The 21,968-nt window shown below is 42.3% G+C and overlaps 1 protein-coding gene across 4 annotated transcripts in view; it reads right to left on the bottom strand.

The window, feature by feature from the left end:
• Positions 1–21,968, bottom strand: part of ARHGAP5 (Rho GTPase activating protein 5) — a 59,312-nt gene continuing 37,344 nt past the window's right edge. For all 4 annotated transcript variants that reach the window (XM_020788413.3, XM_020788414.3, XM_020788412.3 and 1 more), the window contains exons 5-7: positions 9,141–9,272; positions 5,221–5,326; positions 1–3,980 (exon numbers count right to left, since the gene is read on the bottom strand). In XM_020788413.3, coding sequence (XP_020644072.1) covers positions 3,650–3,980; positions 5,221–5,326; positions 9,141–9,272 — 569 coding nt within the window. In that variant the 3' untranslated portion in view covers positions 1–3,649. The remainder of the gene's footprint in view (positions 3,981–5,220; positions 5,327–9,140; positions 9,273–21,968) is intronic.

Genomic DNA, 21,968 nt, shown 5'->3' with positions numbered 1-21,968 from the left:
GGCATCTTAATGTTTTATTCATTGCATTCTGCATACAGATAAGCTTCACTGATATTTAATTCACTGTAGCATTCTGTAGGTGGTGACAAGATTACATGAATCAAAAGGAATTTTAAAAGTATATATATTCAGATGATATAGTATCACAGTTATGGTAAAAAATGAAATCACAACAGAAGTCATGGCCTATTTTTAAAGTTTGCCAATTACTTCGTTTCTTTACAGTTTTAAAGAGATTACACTCCAGTACCTCAAAAATAAACAAGTCAATGGTAGTTTCTAGCAACCAGTATTCAAGTAATGCAGAAAACATACATTGTGAAAAATTGTTGCTCTTCATTAAAGTTGTATAGCTATTTACACTATGTTAAAATCTTTGAGTGTAATGTAAAAATAATTTGTAAAACATTTAATATAAAATGTCACTTAATGTGTTGTGTGGGACTAAGCAGACATATAAAATGTTCAAATACGCATTAAACACACAACAGCATGATACTAAGCATTTAGAAATGCTCCCTAGTCATTTAGGATCGCTGCCTTAAGCCTACAATCCATCTCACTGATCTCAATGAGATTTATTCAAGCACAACTGTGCCTAAGACTGCAGCCTAAAGCTGTACACTCCAGCAAAGGTCAGTATGGAAGATGCTGGCATTAAACAGACACCTGTTGAACACTGTTCACATTACTGTAAAACTGACTGAATTCACAATATTAACAATTTCCATGGCTTGAAAATTCAGAAAAGTGGAAACTAAAAGAAATTACTTCATTAACCAAAAAGAACAAATAAAATACTAGATACTAATTTTTGTATAGGTCTGCTTTTAAAAAAAACATTTGTGATATGCATAAGATTTTCTTTTAAGTTAGCAGTGTCCACCAAATGTTTCTAAATGGGGAGTGCATGTGCACATGTATTTTATATTATGAGATGATGCTGAATTGAAAGCAACAGGTAAAAATACATCCTACAGTCTCTGCTGGAGAGCATCTATAGCAATTTAATTTTGATGTAATGATCACAAAGAAATGACAAGCAGATGACACATGCTAATTATTTTTTAAGTGAAGCTTGCCATCTATGGACATAATTCAGATTTAAGAAGCACAATGGAGTGTTAACATTGTATTCTGATTATGGATTAAATTATTATTTGTTGCTGCATGAAGATCACCACAACTGATGGTCCTAGGTAAACTAAGAGCAGCATTTTAACAAGTTATAGGATGGGAAGAGTTTCAGAACATAATAATTTCAAATTCTCACTTATGATGCTTTGACAACAAGTTCAATCCTAGCTGTATGGACAACAAAACAGATTATCAGCATGAAATCTAAATTGTACTAGCTTACAAAAAGACAACTCTAAATGGAAAATCAAACTTCAACTCTCATTGTGTTAGACAAAATTCTTTAAATGGATATCACTGAAAAATTTAAGCCTACTTGAAATAGAAATAAGCTTTTTTTCTGTACAGTTTGATGCTTTTGTCTATACCATCTATAGTAGAAAAATAAATTCTTTAGCAACCTAGAAACAGTTTATAAAACTCTTGAAGTTTATTTTTTTCTCAACATGCCTACGTTAGAACTGATGACTATAAATAAAAGCTATCTTGATCACAGGTGTAATGTAAAAGAAGTTAATGCTACTATGTTTACAGGACAAATTTTTATTATTGTATTTATATCCTGTGTGCTTTGAATCAGAATAGAGGGTTTTTGTTGTTTTTATAGAAAAGATAATTACTTGCAAGAATATAACACAAAAATCAAGATAATTTATAATATACAAATAATTCAACAGCAGCCTAGGTTATGGTTTCTTAACTAGAATGATAATGCAAGTCATAATTAGAAGTACAATACCTAGGACATAAAAATTGAAAAAGGCATTTTAATTATTATTTTTTTTGAGAAATAGAGCAAAGCTCTTAAGAATTTCAATTCCTAAAATGCTTGCAACTCATGTACTTCAAATGATTCTACCAGCTGTACAAACTATGAATGAAGATAATAATGGCAAGTGTAGTTTTTTTTCATCCAGCAGCTGACTAAACCAAATTTTTCCTTTCAGAAAAAAACTTAATTTGAAAATGGAATAAAATGGTATTTAGGAAAGTCAAAGGTTTTTGGATTCAAACTTTACCCTACTGGCAGAAGGAGAAGGCAACTCTTGCCAGTTCACCTTTTGCCCTCCAAACCAATGGTCCTGAGCTTGAGAGAGTGCTCTGGGGATTGCAGGGGCAATCTTCTCCTATGGGATCCCTCATTTAGATCAAAAGCCTTCAACAGGTAGAAAAAGCCCTTCAGTTTCCAGATGACAAAGTGAATTCAACTCATAAGCTTTTAGACTCCACTCAAATACGTTCAACAATTACTAGTATTCTGTCACATTTACTAAACACCAAAGATGAACCAAAGGTGTTTAAAATTTTAAGCAGCGTTCTTTTACAGGAAACATGTACCAATGTAAAAGGAAAAATAACTTTCAAATGGTGCAAACAGAGTAATTTTGAATTTTAAGTACAACAAATAACAGGGGGAAAACCCACGCAAATACAAATGTCATTTATGTACACATTAAGATGCTTCAGTACCCAAAGTATTTATTGCTATATATTAGCAATGTTTTTTATACCTTTAAAGGGCCACAGAAAAATAGATATAATGTATATGTTAAATTTAAGACCTAGGTTGTTTGGTTTAGCAAGTTTACACTACAACAAAATTCTCATTTATGTATGAAAAGTTATATAGCCATATGAAAATGTCAAACTATTTTCTATATACTAGATGAATTCCCCAATGGGAAAAATTAAAATATCTAAAATATATTAGATTAGGTTTACAAGACCATCAATGATCTTAATACATGCAGCTGTTTACAGAATTAACAGTATTACAAAATGTTCCATCCATTAATGCAAAATAAGGGGAAGAAGGTTATAGCAACATTTTTGCACAATGGCTACTCACTTTTACAATAAGCATGTCCTTGGTATTGTGCTGTAAGAAAAATAATATTACCACCCCCGCCCTAAAACAAACATGTCCACAGGTTTCTTAAAAAGAAATGGAAAGTGTGGGAGTGTGGGATTTAGAACAGTGCAGTTTATGCTCTTTGAGTAACAAAATGTAATGTAATGTAAGTAGTTTGGAATTTACAAACAGAACACAGCTGTATTATAGCTGTTCACAGCAAAAGACTAAGTAAAAATGAAACTGCCCAAAAGAACAAGCATTAAATAACAAAAACAGCCCTAAAGCAGGCTGTAAGCACTGAATGTTCCATAAATGATTTATTTAATCATTACATTTCTATAGAAAAGTTTTATTCACAATATATTGTGACAAACTGTCACAGGAATGATAGTGATTGCAATAAATGTTCATGCAACAGCAGCTTTGCACTTCAGTTATTTCTGTTTAAAAATTTAAACCTCTCCAGTCATGCTCATCACATTATTTTGACCTGCAGCGTTTATGAACACGGTTTATAGTATTACTAGGACAAAACTTCTTCAGTTTGGATCCGTATTCTTTCATATGAGAGCTGTTTTTGTATCTTGAAGCATGCATGCTTAGTTTTCCTTTTCCAAGCTGCCTGCATCATCTTGACTTTGCTGACAGTTGTGATGTTTAGATAATACCAAGAGGATCTGCTTGCAACTGAGGTTGTATCAGTTGAGGTTGTAGTGGTGGTGGTAACTGGAATGGTAAAATTGGATCTACCATCTGCACTGGGTTGGGAGGTGGAGGTTGATGTGCCACACTGTCAGAGGTTTCTAGAATTTCTCCACCATAGAAGAAAAACTGGCACTGTTGAATGAATGTCTCTATTACAGACTGATGGATCTTGGTGGTTGATAGGAACTCTCTGTTTTCAAAATCAGGTCTCATCAAAGTTGGCCAAAAACAGATTGACAAGTTATCTGCAGTCATAAAATTGCTTCTGCTTTGCTGACTAACCCTATAATATGAATAAAAATATGGTACAGTTAATATCTGATAAGTAAACTTTAAAGATGTAAAATATATATATTTGTAAATACTGTACACAATAATGTTCACCATGCTGAACAGCAGCAAAAGTGCTGTAGCTTTTAGTAATGAGAAGCTGGTCAAGCTTTACATCGTGAAATCAACTTGAGAATACCTTAGTCTTGGACTTGTGTCCATCTGTACCTATTTTCCTCAGTGGAATAATGTCTCAATATACATGATTTTCTCTTGTTGTAAATGAATATAAAATGCCAAGAATGAGTCTGAGAATCACTGCTTCTACCATATAATATTCAGGAAGTGACATCTGATCAAACCAAACATGGATTCCTACACAACTCTCATTTAATTTATTCCTTCACTAAGATTATAGTCTTTCTAAAGTAACTTGTAGCACAAACACTATGATTCTTACAGTATTAAAATCTTGAAGAGAGCAGCTGCATTTTAACACATTCTCAAAAGAAGTCTGCTGTACATTTATCAGATGAGAATTCCATATGGTAGACAACACTACCAGATGTCCTATTGCTACTGACTGCCAACCTTACTTATCTTAATGGCAGGGGACAACATAGAGCCTTTGATTATTAAAATATGGACTATAGTAATAAAAATAATCATGCACTATCAAGTCAGTTCTGATTTATGGTGTTGTTTTTCATGGTTTTCCAGGGAGAGGATACTCAGTAGTGATTTACCATTCCTTTCTGAGGGTGCTCTGGGACTGTGCAGCTTGCCCAAGGCCATACAGGTTGGCACTACATGCAGGAGGCACAGTGAGCCATCAAACTCCACAGTGAGCCATCAAACTCTGAAGCCAGATACCTCATCCACAGAGTTATCCAGCCAGATATAATACGGACTACTCTACTTGAACGCAGCCAGTTCTTTTAATAACCTGTAGTCAAAACCCATGAAATCAAAATGTATGAGTGTGTCATTTATTTGTTTCATACAATGATGCATATAAACATCAACATTAAAAACATGCTGTGGGATATACAGAAAAGGCTCTTATTATTGTTATCAGTTCTTAACATCAATTCCACATACAGTACAGTAAAATATACTACAGGAGAAGAAGGCAACTTTGTACATAGGCAAAAAGCAGTTAAAACATAAAAAGAGCTTATATTTAGTAATTTTGGCAAATGTAAAATGTCCAATTGATACCCCTTTATATTAATATTTAATACTGTAAATACCTGTTTAGATGAGTTATTACATATCTGAAGACTTCATAGTTCACTGGATGGAATTTCTTCACAATTTCTTTTAATTCATAGAGCCTCTCTGTTTTATCAAGGATTTCTGTAGAAATAAATTTTTTCAGATACTGAAAAAAATCCTTTGTAAATCAACACTGAGAAGTTAAACAAAGGCCTTCTGGTGTCTCCAGCATTCCATGATGCCCTGTTTCCAGCCCCACTTTTTTCTCAAGGCAATTGGAGAGGAGGGAAACAGTAGGAAAACTAGACACACTAAAAAGACTACTGAGGTCTATTTAGTCTTTGAAAATTCTTTGAAAAATCAAGCTCATTCCAAGTTACTTTGAGGGAAGTTTTCAATCTCTAAAATATGTATTCCAACAGCCTTTCTTCTTCTAGAAAAAGATAACAATAATGAACTCAGGAAAGGCAACATATTTTCAGGAAAGGAGCATATAAAATATCAAATGGTTATGTTTTAGAAAAGCACTTCTCAAACATAGGACCAAAATGATATAGGAAATTATGAGTATTTATTAGAAGCATCAATCAGTGGTTAGTGTGGATGGCATCAATGAAAGTATGGGTTCTTGCCTGGTTGAAGCGGCATAAGATTATTTGGCAATCCAGATTAAATTCATGGATTTTTGCTTCGGCAGACAAAGAAGCCAAGTTTCATATATTTTGAAATTTTAAATAAATTCGGAACATTTACACAGACTAGTACTTTATGATTGTTATTCTCTAAGAGTTCATTAATACAGATGACCGAACACTACAAATCCAAGCTTTAAAATTCCTTTTGTCAGTGACATTTAAATCATAACTACCTAGTCACACTATTAAGAATGAGATCTAAATTCAATCAAAGTTTGGAAGCAATTTAGCACTAAATTCATGACCATTCAGCCAAAAATTTTATCTATATGGATGCACCATTGGAGTTTTAGACTACAACTGCCAGCATGGTTTCATGGGCTAGCTTCCTTCGTACTATAAAAGTAAGCTAGATCAAGAAAGTGAGGCAGAAGCTAGACCAAGAAGCCAGGACATGAAATCTACCATATACAACTTTCTCCAGGTGAGCTAAATTTATATGTAGATGTGTGTCTATCTGGCATAAGGTGGGTCTGTCAGGCAGAATCCAAAAAATCTGAAATGCACTTCTCTGGTTATCAGCTTATTTCACAAACAGTCCTCTAAGTGAAAGCCCCTCAGGCCCCTAGCCTTTGAATTCAGAGAATAAATTCAAATGGAGAATTAAGCTTGGATATCTCCCCTATTCTTGCTGTTGTTAATTTGTTTTATTTATAGGCCACCTTGCTCCTGATAAGGGGACCCAAGGCAGTTCACAATATTAAAAGAATTGATTTAAAAACATAATAAGTTAAACATTAAAAAATAATTAAACTATACACTAATTAAAATACAACTGAATAATTAAAGGCAGGTAAACATTTAAAACTACCATGTCTCCCTGAAAATAAGACAGGGTCTTATATTAATTTTTGCTCAAACACATTACGGCATATTTTCAGAGGATTTTTTTTCATGTACAACAATCTACATTTATTCAAATATAGTCATTTCATCTTTTTCTGATTGCTGCACAATGGTGGAGGGCAGGATTTCATTTAATTGGGACTTATTTTGTGGGTAGGGCTTATAGAAGCATCCTGAAAAGTCATACTAGGGCTTAGTTTCAGGTTAGGGCTTATTTTTGGGGAAACAGGGTATCTTAAAAATGGCATTCAGTGACTCAATAATGGTGGTTAAAAGTCTGCCCGAAAAGATGGGTCTTCACCTATTGGTGGAAAAAGGGTAGGGAAGGAGAGGAGAGGAAAGAAATGTAATGATGGTTTCAATTTAAAATGGGCAGAATCCTATTGGGGATTTACACTGGCAGAAGTGAAATTCTGCAAACCATGACAGTGAACCACCACTAATTAATTAGCTGCTGCTTACATTCCTTGCTGCATACTAAGTCACAAATAAAATCACTTATGGCAGATCATTAACTGGCTTAACTTGCTGCTGCAATTTATGTAATTATACTTGTGTAAATTCCTAACAGGAATCTGGACAATATCTTATAGTTCAAAAATCACATTATTTACAGAATTTATAATTAATGCATTTATAATTCTAATTCTAAATAATGAAACAATACCTCTACATCTTTTTTTAAAAAGTGTGTTGTATAAGTTTCTTTAATCAGAGCCTTATTTTTATGAGGTTCAGTATTATATGGATTAATCTTTTATCTCACCTAGTAGCCAAGTCAAGCAGGTACTAGAAAATCTGCAGAACTCAGATTGGGTTTGTACTATAATGCTAATAGCAACACACAGAAAAGAAAAATAAAAGTAATATATTCACGAAGGCTTTCACGGCTGGGATGTTGTGGGTTTTTCGGGCGTGGACAGAGTTCCTACTCCAGTCCTCTAAAGATGTTGGCCACATAGACTGTCGAAACTTCAGGAAGAACAACCTTCAGAACATGGCCAGAGAGCCCAAAAAACCCACACCAACCAGAAAAATAAAAGACTGGAGAAGTTGTATGTTCCAACTCTGACTGAAGTTATTATCTTGCTATAATATTGTGTTGGAAATCATTAGAAGGCCTATTTCCAAGATTACCTTAAATACTTTCCTTCAGTGATGCTGGTGCTAGCTACTCTGCGCAGATAAAGTGAAGTTCTTTCTTCACTGTCTTTACTGTAGGAGAGAACAGACTGTACAGTGGTGCCTCGCTTAACAAGTGCCTTGTTTAACAACGAATCCGCATAGCGACAGATTTTTTGCGATCGTTTTTGCGATTGCATAACAATGTTTTTAATGGTAAAACATCGCTTTGCGATGATTGGTAAGCTGTTTCGCTTACCAATTTTCGCATAGTGATGTTTTTAAAACAGCTGATTGGCGGTTCCAAAATGGCTGCCCGCAGTGTTTTCGCGCTGTTTCCTCGCATACCGGGCAGCAAAAATGGCAGCCGTATGGAGGCTTTTCGCAGAACGGTGAGTTTTAAGCCCATAGGAACGCATTAAACGGGGTTTAATGCATTCCTATGGGCTTTTTCTTTCCGCATAGTGACGAATCCGGATAGCGACGATTTTTCCGGAACAGATTGTCGCTATGCGGGGCACCACTGTATATAGATATAATCATTTGACCCTCCCCACTTCACCTCAAAAGTGCACACCTGCTTGCAATACTCTTTCTCCAATCCACAGTTGAAATTTAAATGAAAAGACCACTGGAGATTGACTCATATCTTGTTAAGCAGATGACATATGCACAAGCCTTGGAAACCCTTCCACAAGCAGAAGGACTGTTTGTACTTCCAGAAAAGCTAAGCATTATACACCTTTTGCATTTGGATTTATCAAAAAAACTAGCCAGGATCCAATGCGGTTGTTCCTGTTACCAGAACAAGGAAAGAGGCAATTCCTCCTCTCCCCTAAAATTCACCATGCACCCTCCATATGTACTCTAAAAAGCTGGAAAGGTTTTTGGGCAACAGATAGGGGAAGACACTCCCATTCTGCTAGTGGATGGATGACAGAGTGAAACTAGTCCACCTGATGTAGCCAATGTTGTATGAGTATTCTTCTCCTTAAATAAAGGGATTTCTTTTACCTCTCCCTGTGCCTCTGGCATGTACATGCATTCCTAATCTGCATTAAGGGGGATATATATTGTACATAATGTGTTCCATCCACGGTATGCTGCCAGCATGCTGACAGACATATACTACTAGATTTCAATCCTTATTTCAGCAAAATGTTTATTTTTCACAAAGTTGTTGAAAGGCAATGCACAATCTACTGTTCCGGGGGCACCAGGGGACAGAAAAACAATTTATAAATACTTCTAACAGCAACAGTATATTCTCTGTTGAATATGTAATTTCTTACTTGATGCTTCAACTAATTCTGGATGGAGTGAGTAAGGAATTAAAGGATCTGGCAAATCTGCAAAGAAAGCTTTAAGAGCTCCTGCCACGGCATTCACTGTTACATCCATAGACTCTAAACTGATGTTGTGGTCTGTAAGAAAAAATAAATGAACACTTTAATTGGTAATTTGAGAGCTACAATTGTATTTCTTTGCCTATGAACAACATGATATCCAACATTTTGCTTAAAATACTCTTAAGTAATGTACTATGAAAGGTGCCCACTATAATCACTAATTGAATACCAACAAACATACATGTTATGACAGTGACTATTTTTTTTAAACTCATTGGTTTAAGCTCAAACATACTTATTGTAAAATCACAATCAATTTATTATTATAAACAACTGGACTCTAATTGTCTGTTCTTCTTTTATGAAATTCATAGTCTACCTGAGAGGGGGACATTTTGTACAATAAGCAAGTTATAACTTTTAAAAACAATAAACAAGGAATTCTATAGACTAAGCTATTTCTAATGTGATGAATACATTCAAACTATAGACTACTAGTTGAGAAGAAAAGCATGCTTTAGAGAAAAAGAACGATCTGTTATTTATTTATTGCTGTATTTTCCTTCACATTTAAGAGAAAACCATTATCAGTTGAGAGCAACAGTTCATATATAACTGTTCAATGAGTACAAGAGACAACGTTATTTACAAACCAATGCCATCAACACACATCTATTTTAAAATGACTAAGTGCAGGTGACACTAAGTCACAAAAAACTTTTATATAAAAAGAGGTTATTTACATGTAACCATAGTTCTTTGAGTGGTCCTCTGTGAATTCACACATATGGGTATTGTCTGCGCCTGTGCTGACTCTCTCGGAAGTTTCTAGAACTAAAAGTAACAATTTTATGGTGTGATCCTCCACAAGGTATATGCTTCTCCCACCCACTATCTTCCCCAGTTCCTAAATTTTATCCGCCAGGTATGAAGGAAAGAATTAATTAATTACATAATTAACCCGTGACGGATAGAGGGGAAGGATGGGCGGGTTGTGTGAATTCACAGAGGACCACTCAAAGAACTATGGTTACAGGTAAGTAACTTCTTTTTCTTTTTCGTGTCCTCTGTGAATGCACACATATGGATGACTAGCAAGCTGCACTTACCGGTTGGTGGGTAGTCATGGTAAGAAGGATGACAGGACAGCTCTGCCAAATGCAGCATCATGGCGTGCTCTGACGTCCAGCCGGTAGTGTTTGACAAATGTGGATGGTGTAGACCACTGGTTCTTAACCTTGGGTTACTCAGGAGTTTTGGACTGCAACTCCCAGAAGCCTTCACCACCAACTGTGCTGACTGGGGTTTCTGGGAGTTGCAGTTCAAAAGCATCTGAGTAACAAAGGTTAAGAACCACTGGTGTAGACCACGTAGCGGCACGACAGATGTCAGGAACCTGAAAGGCAGTAGAGGTGGACAGCGCCCTGATGGAGTGAGCTGTCAAATGTTCTGGAGGTGTTTTCCCCGACAAGCTATAAGCAAGGGAGATACAGTGAGGTCTCTACTTAAGAACTTAATCCGTATTGGAAGGTGGTTCTCAAGTTGAAAAGTTCTTATGTTGAATCTGCATTTCCCATAGGAATGCATTGAAAACCATTTAATCCGTATCTGCTCTTTTCCGTCCATAGAAACTACAGTGGAACCTCTACTTAAGAACTTAATCCATCTTGGAATGGTGTTCTTAAGTTGAAACGTTCTTAAGTTGAAGCAAAATTTCCCATAGGAATGGACTGAAAACCAATTAATCCGTTCTGGCTGTTTTTTTGTTATGTAGAGGTGTGTTTGTACATTGAAGCATTAGTTCCCATAGGAACTAATGCAAAGCTGGTTAATACGTACTCTACCACTAGGGGGAGAATTTTTTTTAACCTAAGATGACCTAAGGTTAAAAAAAGAGCAGGAAAGTTTTTTTTTCCTGTTCTTATCTTGGATTTCTGTTCTCAAGTAGAAGCAAAATTTAGCAAATGGAGCTGTTCTTAAGTTGGATTGTTCTTAAGTAGGGACGTTCTTAAGTAGAGACCCCACTGTAGTCTGTACAATCCAACGTGCTATGGATTGAGAGGAGGCTGGGGCCCCTTTGTGTGGGCCATGAAAGCAAAGAAAAAGTTTATTGGACTTTCTGAAAGTTTTTGTCTGTTCGACGTAGAAGGCCAGGGCATGCCTGACATCGAGGTTATGGAGCATATGTTCGAGGGACGAGGAAGGAGATTTGAAGAAGCATGGTAGAATGATGGGTTGGTTGAGGTGGAAGTCGGAGACCACCTTCGGGAGGAAGGAAACATCAAAGTAAAGAGTCACTTTATCGGGATGAAACTGGATAAAGAGAGGATCAGCTCGAAGAGCGGCAAGTTCACAAGCTCGTTTGGCTGATGTGATCGCAACAAGGAAGGCCGATTTAAGGGTTAAGAATTTGAGGTCAATGGATGCCATGGGCTCGAATGGAGGCCGCATCAAGGCATTAAGAACCTTGATCACATTGCAGTGACCACTGAGGGGTGATATGCTGTTGGGGAGGGCGAATGTTGTTGAGCCCTTTGAGTAACTTTTTGACAGTTGGGTGAGAAAACAACTTTGAGGAGGGAGATTCGTCCGGTTGATGAGCCATAATGGCCGAAAGGTAGACCTTTAGTGTGGACTGGGAAAGGCCGAAACTAAAGAGGTGCAGGAGGTAAGCTAGTAGGGTCTTTAAAGAGACAGGTATAGCTGGTAATTCATTGTCATGAGTATATTTTAGAAAGGACTTCCATTTATTCTCAAATAGGAGGGTAGTGGAAGGTTTTTGGTCTCGAAGGAGAACATTCATGATGTCGGGAGTATCCTCCAAGCTGCAAGACTGAGAGAGGCGACGTATGGGTGAAGAACGAGGCCGTGGTCGAGGAGATCTGGGCAGAGAGGAAGGCGGAGCATGTCCGACGACATCGAGACCAGGTGAGTGAACCATGGCTGGCGGGGCCAGTACGGGGCTATCAGGGTCGCACTGGCCCCGTCCTGTCAGAGACGGATAATTACCATCTGGATGAGAGGCAGAGGGGGAAATACGTACAGGAGATCTTGGGACCAGTCCATCAGGAATGTGTCTCCCAGAGAGGAGCTCTGGAGCAGAATCGGGGACATTTCTTGTTGGCATCGGATGCAAAAAGGTCTATTGAAGGTGTGCCCCATCGTCGGCACAGCCACTGAAACATTACATCGTTCAGAGTCCATTCGTGCGTTCTCGTTGGTAGTCGGCTGAGGTGGTCTGCCAAGGTGTTGTCATCAGTGGAAATGTGGACGGCGATAGGGAAAACATGATGGGAATAGCACCACTCCCAAAGGTCGACAGCTAGGTAGAGCAAGGAAGGGGAGTGGGTGCCCCCTTCCTTGTTGACATAGAAGAGAGAAGTGGTGTTGTCTGTTGCCAACTGCACTACTTGTCCTTGAATAAGGAGAAGGAAGGTGTGAAATGCTTTGATGATTGCCAGCAGTTCTAGATGGTTTATGTGAAGTGGCAGTTCTTGTTTTGACCAGTGTCTGTGGACTGTGTGTTGAAGGCAATGGGTGCCCCATCCCGTGGGGGCTGGCGTCGGTTGTGACCTGTATGGAAGGTCTCGGGGGGGAGAAGGGTCTGCCGATGAGGAGGTTGTCTGGGCAAGTCCACCAATTGAGCTGGGAGGCTAGCTCCTGTGTCACCGGCAGTAGAGCAGATGGAGGATCTGTGATTGGACTGAATAGAGAAAGGAACCATGCCTGCAGGGACCTCATTTTGAGCCTGGCGTGTTGGACAATGGCCGTCGTCGATGCCATGAGACCTAGGAGGCTTTGGGCGTGATGCGCCGAAACAGAGTGATGTGTTTGGAAAAGGCGGACAGCCTTCTGAATTTTCCTGATTCTGTCTGGAGGCAGGAAAGCTCTTGCACGGATGGAGTCTACCTCCATACCTATGAACTTTGCCGTCTGTTTTGGGATCAAGTGAGACTTTTCGAGGTTGATCTTGAGACCGAGGCTTTGAAGCGTATGGAGGGTTGTTTCTCGTGCTTTTATGGCATTGAGGTACGATGTCGCCACTATCAACCACTTGTCGATGTAGGGATAAATGTTTATTCCCTGCAGCCGGACGAAGGCAGCTACCGGTGCCATGTACTTGGTGAAAGTCCGGGGGGCCGTAGAGAGCCCGAACGGGAGGAATTTCTGATGGACCAGATGAATGGAGATGTGAAAATAAGTGTCCTGCAGGTCGATAATTATGAACCAGTCCCCCTGCAAAAGCAAAGGGATAATAGAGTCCAGTCTAAGCATGTGGAACTTACGGGGAGATATGAAACGGTTGAGGTGAGTAAGATCAAGGATGGGGTGGAGGCCTCCATCTTTTTTAGGAACAGTAAAGTATTTTGAGTAAAAACCGTTGAGGGAGTCCAAGATAGGTACCGGAAGAATGGCGTGCTTTTGGAGAAGTTTGGTAACATCCTGAAGAGCAGAAGAATAGGGGGTGTACCGAATAAACCCCAAGGGAGGTAGATTGGAAAATTCTATGAGGTAGCCAGACGCTATGATGGATAGAACCCATTTATCTGATGTAATGGCTTGCCAACGATGGAAAAATGGGGCCAGTCTGGTAGAGTTCAGTGGGCAAAGAGAAATGTCAGAAAAAAGAGGCAGAGGTAGTTGTCAATATTGCTTACCCTTTCGCTGTCCTTTACGAAAGGATTGACGTTGACGAGGTAGGCTTTGAGGCTGGTACAACGCCATCAGAGTTTGAGGGGCAGGTACAGAACTGTCAGTCTGACGGGGGCGATACTGTGTAACTAGAGTTTTAGAAGCAGTTTCAGCGGAGTGTCGCGCTGCAATCCTCTGGTATTTATTAGAAGTGCCGACAGCCCCGACAACTGAACCTTCACATATTGGCGCCCAACGTGGGGCTGTCACTACCCCAGGATGGTCAGAATGGATGGATTCGACAAATAACGGAGGGGCAGGAGGAACTTATGAAACAACTAGCCGAGCAGCAAAAACTGCTAATAGAACAGTTAAACAGAACACAGGTGGGAGTGCCTTCACAAGTGGCGAAACCAGAAACGAGAAACCTGACTGCAACACGCCCCCCCCAATCAAATTACAGAAAATGGGACCCCAAGATGACCCAGCAGCTTTTTTGAACACGTTTGAGAGAGTAGCTATATCAGCGCAGTGGCCCAAAGATCAGTGGGCGCTGATTCTAACCCCGTACTTAACTGGGTTACCCCAAGAGATAGTGGACACACTGGACCCAGAAGATGCAGGGGATTATACCAAAGTGAAAACAGCGATCCTGAACACATTGAATCTGAATGAAGAAGCATACCGGAAAAAGTTTAGAGAGCTACGCCTGAAACCGGGCATTCACCCACGTACGCTAGCCCAAAAGATGCGGGTAAATGCTACTAGATGGATTCAACCGAAGGGAAAAACGGCGGAACAAGTATTGGAGTTAATGATATTAGAGCAGCTGGTATCCACACTAAACCCAGGACCCAGGAACTGGGTCATGAAACACAAACCTACGTCGGTAGAGGGTGCTGTGTCCCTACTCGAAGCCTTTCTAGGAGCAGAGGATCCATGGTTAAACCGCCCTGCTATAGGGGGTGAGAGACCCCAGAGCAAAGAGAAAATGGCGGAGATGGCGAACGTAGGAGCTCCACGTGGCGGCCCAACTCCACTACCCAAGAAACAAGGACCTGACTGCATCGAGTATGTTAACCCGACCGGATCCCGGATTCCGAGGCCAACTATCACCTCCGACCCGGTGAAGAGTAAGCTAGCCCCAACCTGGAACCCGGGTAAAGATAAAATGACCGCTTGCTTCGGCTGCGGCCAATTCGGCCACATTAAGAAATTCTGCCCAGCAGAGGAGTGTGCATGGACGAACATTTATGCCAACATGGCCCAGGTGGGTGACAAGAACCACCCAGGGTGGGTTATTGTGGCTGAGGTTAATGGGCAAAGCAAAAGGGCCCTCACAGACACGGGGTGTACACGGTCCCTGGTGCGTGAGTTAGAGGGACCTCAGCTAGGAGAGACTGTAACCGTAAAGTGTATTCATGGTGATGCTAAGGAATACGAAACCGCCAAAGCAGATGTAACCATCGGAACTCAAAGGGCAGTATTAGAAGTGGGAGTGGTCCCGGGCTTATCCAGAGAAATGTTGCTGGGCAGAGACTGGCCGGGCCTAGAGGACCTTGCTCGCAGGGTAGAGGACGGATACCTAAGCGACAAGGAGGAGGGGATTGGGGAAGCTGAAGTAATGCAGCTATCCCAAGACCAGCTGTGGGGTCTGCAACAGGATGATCCCACGCTGGAACAAGCATTACAGACGGCTATATCTGAGGGCGATACCCTGGTGAATGGTGAGGGGTTCGAACTCAGGAAAGGGTTATTGTACTATGTACGTAAGAAGGAACAAGAGGAAGAAGCCTTGTTGGTGGTCCCCGAGCACCTCGGAGGTTGGGTTATGCACTGGGCGCACGACCTCCCGGTGGCAGGACATCTGGCGGCCCAAAAGACTCTGGCTAGGGTGCGTCAGAGGTTCTTTTGGCTGAATATGACGAATCAAATAGAAGAATATTTTAGGTCATGCCCAGTATGCCAACTTACCCAACCGAAAGTAGGGCCAGGGGCAGAACTGATTCCAATGCCCCGGTGGACAGACCCTTCGACCGAATAGCTATGGACATTGTAGGCCCCCTGACCAAGTCTGAAGACACCAGTATATTTTGCTAATTATCGACTACGCCACCCGCTACCCGGAAGCCATCCCTCTGAGATCGATGACGGCGAAAATCCTGGCGAAAGAACTATTGGGAGTGTTTTCAAGGGTGGGGTTCCCACGGGAGGTGCTGACAGACCAGGGATCCAACTTTATGAGTTTGACCTTCAGACAAATGTGGGAAATGTTGGGGGTTAAGCCCTTACGAACCTCCATCTATCATCCCCAAGCAAATGGCTTGGTGGAACGGTTCAATTGTACCCTAAAAGGGATGTTGAGAAAGGTTGCGCTGGAGCACCCCCAAAAATGGCATATGTTTGTAAACCCCTTAATGTTTGCGGTACGAGAAGCCCCCCAAGCGTTGACGGGCTTCTCACCATTTGAGTTGTTATATGGGCGTCAACCCAGGGGAATTCTGGATCTGGTAAGGGAAAGGTGGGAGGAAGGAGAAGATGCTTCATGAAACGCCCTACAGCAAATAGTAGAAATGTGTAGCAAATTAAAGGTGGCCTGGGAGGTAGCCCATGACAATTTAGCAAGGGCACAAATCAGACAGAAGGGTTGGTATGACAAGAAAGTCAAGCCTAGGGAGTTTGAGACAGGGCAGAAAGTGCTGGTGCTGCTGCCCACTGACACTTCCAAATTTCTGTCTAAGTGGCACGGACCATATTCGGTTCTGAGGCGGATCAATAACGTAGATTATGAAGTAGAAACCCCCGATCGCAAAAAGAAGTCGCAAATCTTTCATGTCAATCTACTAAAGGCTTGGGTGGACCGTGAATGCTTCTTTGATGGGGAGGCTGACGATGATTTGGGGCCTGAAGTGGAAGAGCTGAAAAGGGATGAGGACATAACGGTGAGAGACGTTTTGTCGGCAGTGCAAAAGAAACAAGCAATGGCCTTGAAAAGAGAATTTCCCCAAGTATTCTCAAAAATCCCCGGGCAAACCACCTTAGTGGAACACGCGATTGAGACAAACCCAGGGGTGGTGGTACAGGAAAACGGAAGGACATGGCCTCACCATGTGACCAAGATTATGGACAAGGAAGTGGAAGAAATGTTACAAATAGGGGTTATAGAACCAGCTAAGGGGCCTTGGAGGAGTCTTCCCGTCATAGTGCCCAAACCTGATGGGTCTCTAAGGTTTTGTGTAGACTTTAGAAAAGTAAATTCAGTTTCCAAGTTCGATGCTTACCCCATGCCCCGCATAGGGGACTTGTTAGATAAGTTGGGGAACGTACGTTACCTGAGTTCAATCGATTTGACTAAAGGATATTGGCAGATACCGGTGCGACCCCAAGATAGGGAAAAGACCACTTTTTGCACCACGAAGGGACTCTTCCAATTTGTTAAAATGACATTTGGGCTCCATGGTGCCGCTGCCACCTTCCAAAGACTCATGGATAAATTATTGGAGTCACAAGAAGGTTGGGCTGCTGCTTATATTGATGATATCATACTCTTCAGTTCCACTTGGGAAGAGCACCTCCTCCATCTAAGGCGGGTATTGGGTGAACTGAGGAAGGCTGGGCTCACAGTGAATCCCAAGAAGTGTCGGATTGGCTTGGATAAAGTAGAGTATTTGGGTTTTAGAGTAGGACAAGGGGAGATACAACTCCAAGAGGAGAAGGTGACTAAAATATCAAATTGGTATAGGCCCCGGACTAAAAGGGAAGTGTAACAATTCCTGGGACTGATTGGTTATTATCGACAGTTTATCCCGCAGTTTGCCTCGATTGCTGCTCCATTAGCGGATGTTACGCGGAAGAGAGCCCCAGTAAAGGTTAAATGGGGGCAAGAACAGGAGAAGGCTTTTGAGACACTCAAGGGAATAATTTGTGAGTTACCTTTCAGATTTTCACCTGATTTTAATTCACCATTTATTTTGTTCACGGATGCCTCCGATAGGGGTTTGGGGGCAGTACTATCCCAAGAGAGACAAGGGGTAGAATATCAGATACTTTACCTTAGTAGGAAACTTAAACCCCGAGAAGAAAAGTATGCGGTAATAGAAAAAGAGGCCTTAGCCATCAGGTGGGCCACACATGCCCTGAAATATTATTTGCCGGGAGCCCCTTTTACTTTAGTGACTGATCATGCCCCCTTGAAATGGCTCAATCACATGAAGGAGACTAACCCCAGGCTGACCAGGTGGTATCTGGCCTTGCAACCCTTTTCTTTCCAGGTCAAATATCGTAAGGGTTTAGAACATGCTAATGTAGATTATTTTTCTCGGCAGGGTCCATGGGCGCGAAGCAAGGAGGAGCATGCGGCACTCTTGGATGGGGGGGTATGTGAGGCCCCCAAGATGGAGGCCTTGGTAGGAGTGCCGACGCTCCCGTCGAGGGCCCAACACACACAAACATCCCCACCTCCCACACCACCGCGTCAGGAAGAGAAGGGAGTGGAGACCCCTGACTGGGGTAAAGAGTTTTCCGAACCCCCTACCAAGAACAAAGGGGTAGATACCAGTGACCTGGTACCAGTCGTGAAGGAGTTAAACCTGAACCCTGGACCTGGAGGAACTTTGGCGGGAAGGAGGAGGGAGGAGATTGAAGCGGCGGTTGCAGATATAAGGGAAAAGAGGGAGGAGATCCGGGGCGGCTGGGAGTGGATATGGATGGAAGATCCATGGACCCACAAGTGGGAATAGGTGCGGGTCCCACTCGAAGAGGCTGAGAAGAGAAGGCAATTGGGCCTAAAGCCTCGCCCTTCCTATTGGGGAGAAACGGAAACCAAGGAATGGAGGCGTAAGCTAAGGAAGGAACGGGAGGCGGTTGCCCGTGAACTAGAAAGAAAGAAAGCATGGCATATAGCCGAACTGCAGAGGTTGGGGGGTTTCCCGGGCCATGGTTGGCCGGCGATGGAGAAGGGTCATCTTGGGGGGACTGGAGCGGGGATGAAGAAACCATTCCCTTGATTATGTTGGAAGAAGAAGAGAACCCCATTCCTGGTGTTGTGAAGCCTTTAACAGGACCATGGAATTTGGAGAATACCAACCCTTTTATAAACAGTTTATGGACACCGTTGAAGCCAAGCGCCGAATTGCATGAAACGTTGAACCCCTTTTTGAATCCCCTTCCCCCTCATGTTGATGTTGCAATAAATACTGAACCATTTGATCTTCCACCATCGACTCGTCCTTTATTAGAAGTGCCGACAGCCCTGACAACCGAACCTTCACAGATACTGCCTGTAAGGCTGGAACATTTGATTTTGATACTACTTGGGGTGAAATTGGCCCGAGCGGTAGAAGGGTCGTTGATAGGAGGTAGATGGCTGAGTAGAATAAGAACACGCAGTCTTGCACTTCTTATGGAAGTCTTCCAAGGTATCGTCTGTTGTAGAATTGAACAGGCCGGCACCATCAAAGGGAAGTCCTCGATTCTTGACTTGGTGTCATCAAAGATTGTGAAGGATTTGAGCCAGGCATGGCGTCGAATAGACATAGATGTAACTAGAGTTTTAAAAGCAGTTTCAGCAGAGTGTCGAGCTGCAATCCTCTGGTATTTGGCCAAAGAAATGGCTTGTGAATGGATGTTGATGAGATCAGATCTCATGGGTTCAGGGGCTGAGCCAATCAGAGGAAGCACTTGGCTCCAAAGATGACGCTGAAAGGCGCCCATAGTTGCCTGGTAGGCTAATGCTTCTGAGCAAAAAGGCTTGTAGGGAGTAAACTCGTTTCGCCATTGTGTCAACTTTCCTGCCATGTTTATTGGCAAGGGTAGGTTTGGACCTGGCCTGGGTCCGAGCCTGGCTAGACTCGGCAATAATAGAGTTAGGCACTGGATGCTTATTGAGGAATTCGGCATCGACACCATGGGTCCTATAGAGGCCATCGGTGCGGCGAGAGAGCTGCATAGTGGAAGGAGATTTTTCCCAAGTGTCCTTAATGAGTTGAAGGATAGACTTGTTAAAGGGAAGACTCAAAGGAACGGGACGCTCCTGGTTGATGGTCGTTGAACACTGGGTTGGCATCAGCGGACGAGGGTTGTTCGGTGTCAAGATTCAGGGCTTGTGCCATTTGGAAAATAAGAGTTGAGTATGAAGAGAAGTCATCCGAAGAGGACAAAGCATGGCTGACCCTCGTATCTGGGATTGGAGGGGGAAGCTCGGGATCATGGGAGGCTTCAGACTGTTGTGCCTCCAAAGATGCAGGGGAGCCTGGAGATGAAGGGTAGTCCAATGGACTGAAGCCCTCTGTCAAGGAAGCTTGGTGTCGTTGGGTCAGCGGGACCTCAAAAGGATCTTGAGATGTCATCGGGTCCGGCATTGAGGGTGCGGGACGCAGGGGTAAAGCCATGTGAGCCTTGTCTCGCATTTGAGGTAGCAGAGTTGGCTTAGATGGGGCAGGAGGGCCTACGGATGGAGCCGCGACTGCCGGGGCCAAAGTGGACGTGCGGAGGTGGTTCGAGTCCATGAAGGGGACGGCATGGGTGAGTTCCGGCGTCGTTCGGGGCCGTTTAGCCTGGTACCTTTCGTATAGGGTTTGCCAGATGAAGGGGTCAAAATGGTATGATACCATTGGAAAGGGGCAGAAATCGCCTTGCGATGCCATGGACCTCGGTGAGGAGAGGTGCTTTCGTTTTTCTGTTCTCTACCGTGGAGGAGAAGGGGGAACCTCTAGATCGGATGCCGAGCTTTCCGCTGCCCGCCCTGTGTCAGGGTTTGAATGGGCTGAGGCCAATGCTCGGGTTATGGGGCGGCATTGCGGGGGGGGGCCTCAATATCATGGGCTTCATCTCCATCCAAGGCCAAGTCAGGAGCTTCTCTGGATGATTCCTCAAGAATAGGGGAGGGCAGAGAAGGCTGGGGGGACTCCACGCGGGGAAGCCTGTCCTTTCTAAGCCTCTTAGGGGCAGGTTTGGGTTTCTTCTTCCAGCTTGGGTCGTGCGCTCGAGACTTTTGAGGGCAACTTGTGCTTACCAGATGATTTTGTTTTCTCAGTGTCCTTAGCTGGTAGCACAGAGGTAGAGTCAGAAGTAGACTGGCCCGCTGGAAGTCTATTGGCTGAGAGGGCAGGAGATCTAGCCGCCTCTGAAGATGTAGTAGGAGGGTTCATGGCTGTTTGCGAAAGGTAAGACCGAAGTCATTGGAGCCTCTGTTTAAGTGTCGGCTTGGTTAGGCTCTTACAAGCAGGGCAAGAATGGGTTGGATGTTCCTCACCCAAGCCAAAAAGGCACTGGCTATGGCCGTCAGAAAGTGTGATTTTATTCACACAAGTAGCACAACGCTTGAAAGGAGACGGCGATGCCATAAGCAAAAGACTGAGGGGGGGAAGGGAAGGGGAAGAGGGAAGGGAATAAGAACCCTGGGAAGTCAATTAGGCAAACAAAAAGACGCGGAGGATCACTAAGTAGGTACTTAAGGTAAAGAAAAGCAAACAAAAGCTCAAAAGAGCCTAGAAAAATAGCCATAAGGCAAATAGCGAAGCGCTCTATCTTTCCTGAGAACCGTTCAGCTCAGCGGAAAAAAGGAACTGGGGAAGATATTGGGTGGGAGGAGCATATACCTCATGGAGGATCACACCATAAAATTGTTACATTTAGCTCTAGAATCTTCCGAGAGAGTCAGCGCAGGCGTAGACAATACCCATATGTGTGCATTTACAGAGGCCACGAAAAAGAACAATTTATACAACCGATGCATCTATAAAGCAAAATACCTAGGACTCTCGAGGGGGGGGGCACACAATAAACTAGTAAAGTTACATTCAAAATGGTGAGACCTCTAAGAAATGGATATCTTGCAAATACGAATGTACTGTATTCTTAAATTTTCTTCCATAATTTGGGAGAAAATTAATTCAAGGAATCAAAAGCCAGTAACTGTTGTTGAACTGTTCCACATGGCCACTGAATTTTTTTGGTTGCTACAAACTCTACTTCTCTCTCAGTTAAAAAAAGGGTGTGTTATTAACAATCTATTGAAATTTTGCTGAAGCATACGTATAACATTCACCCTACTCATGTATGAGATTTGCACGCACCAATAGGAGTTGGTGAGGGGTGGAGTTAAGTGGAGTGAAGAAAAGGAGAGAGAGTGAGAGTAGG

Source organism: Pogona vitticeps, chromosome 1 (assembly GCF_051106095.1).
Source record: "Pogona vitticeps strain Pit_001003342236 chromosome 1, PviZW2.1, whole genome shotgun sequence".
NCBI lineage: Eukaryota > Metazoa > Chordata > Lepidosauria > Squamata > Agamidae > Pogona > Pogona vitticeps.
The sequence above is the reverse complement of the archived record's forward strand: the minus strand, read 5'-3'. Positions and strand labels throughout refer to the sequence as shown.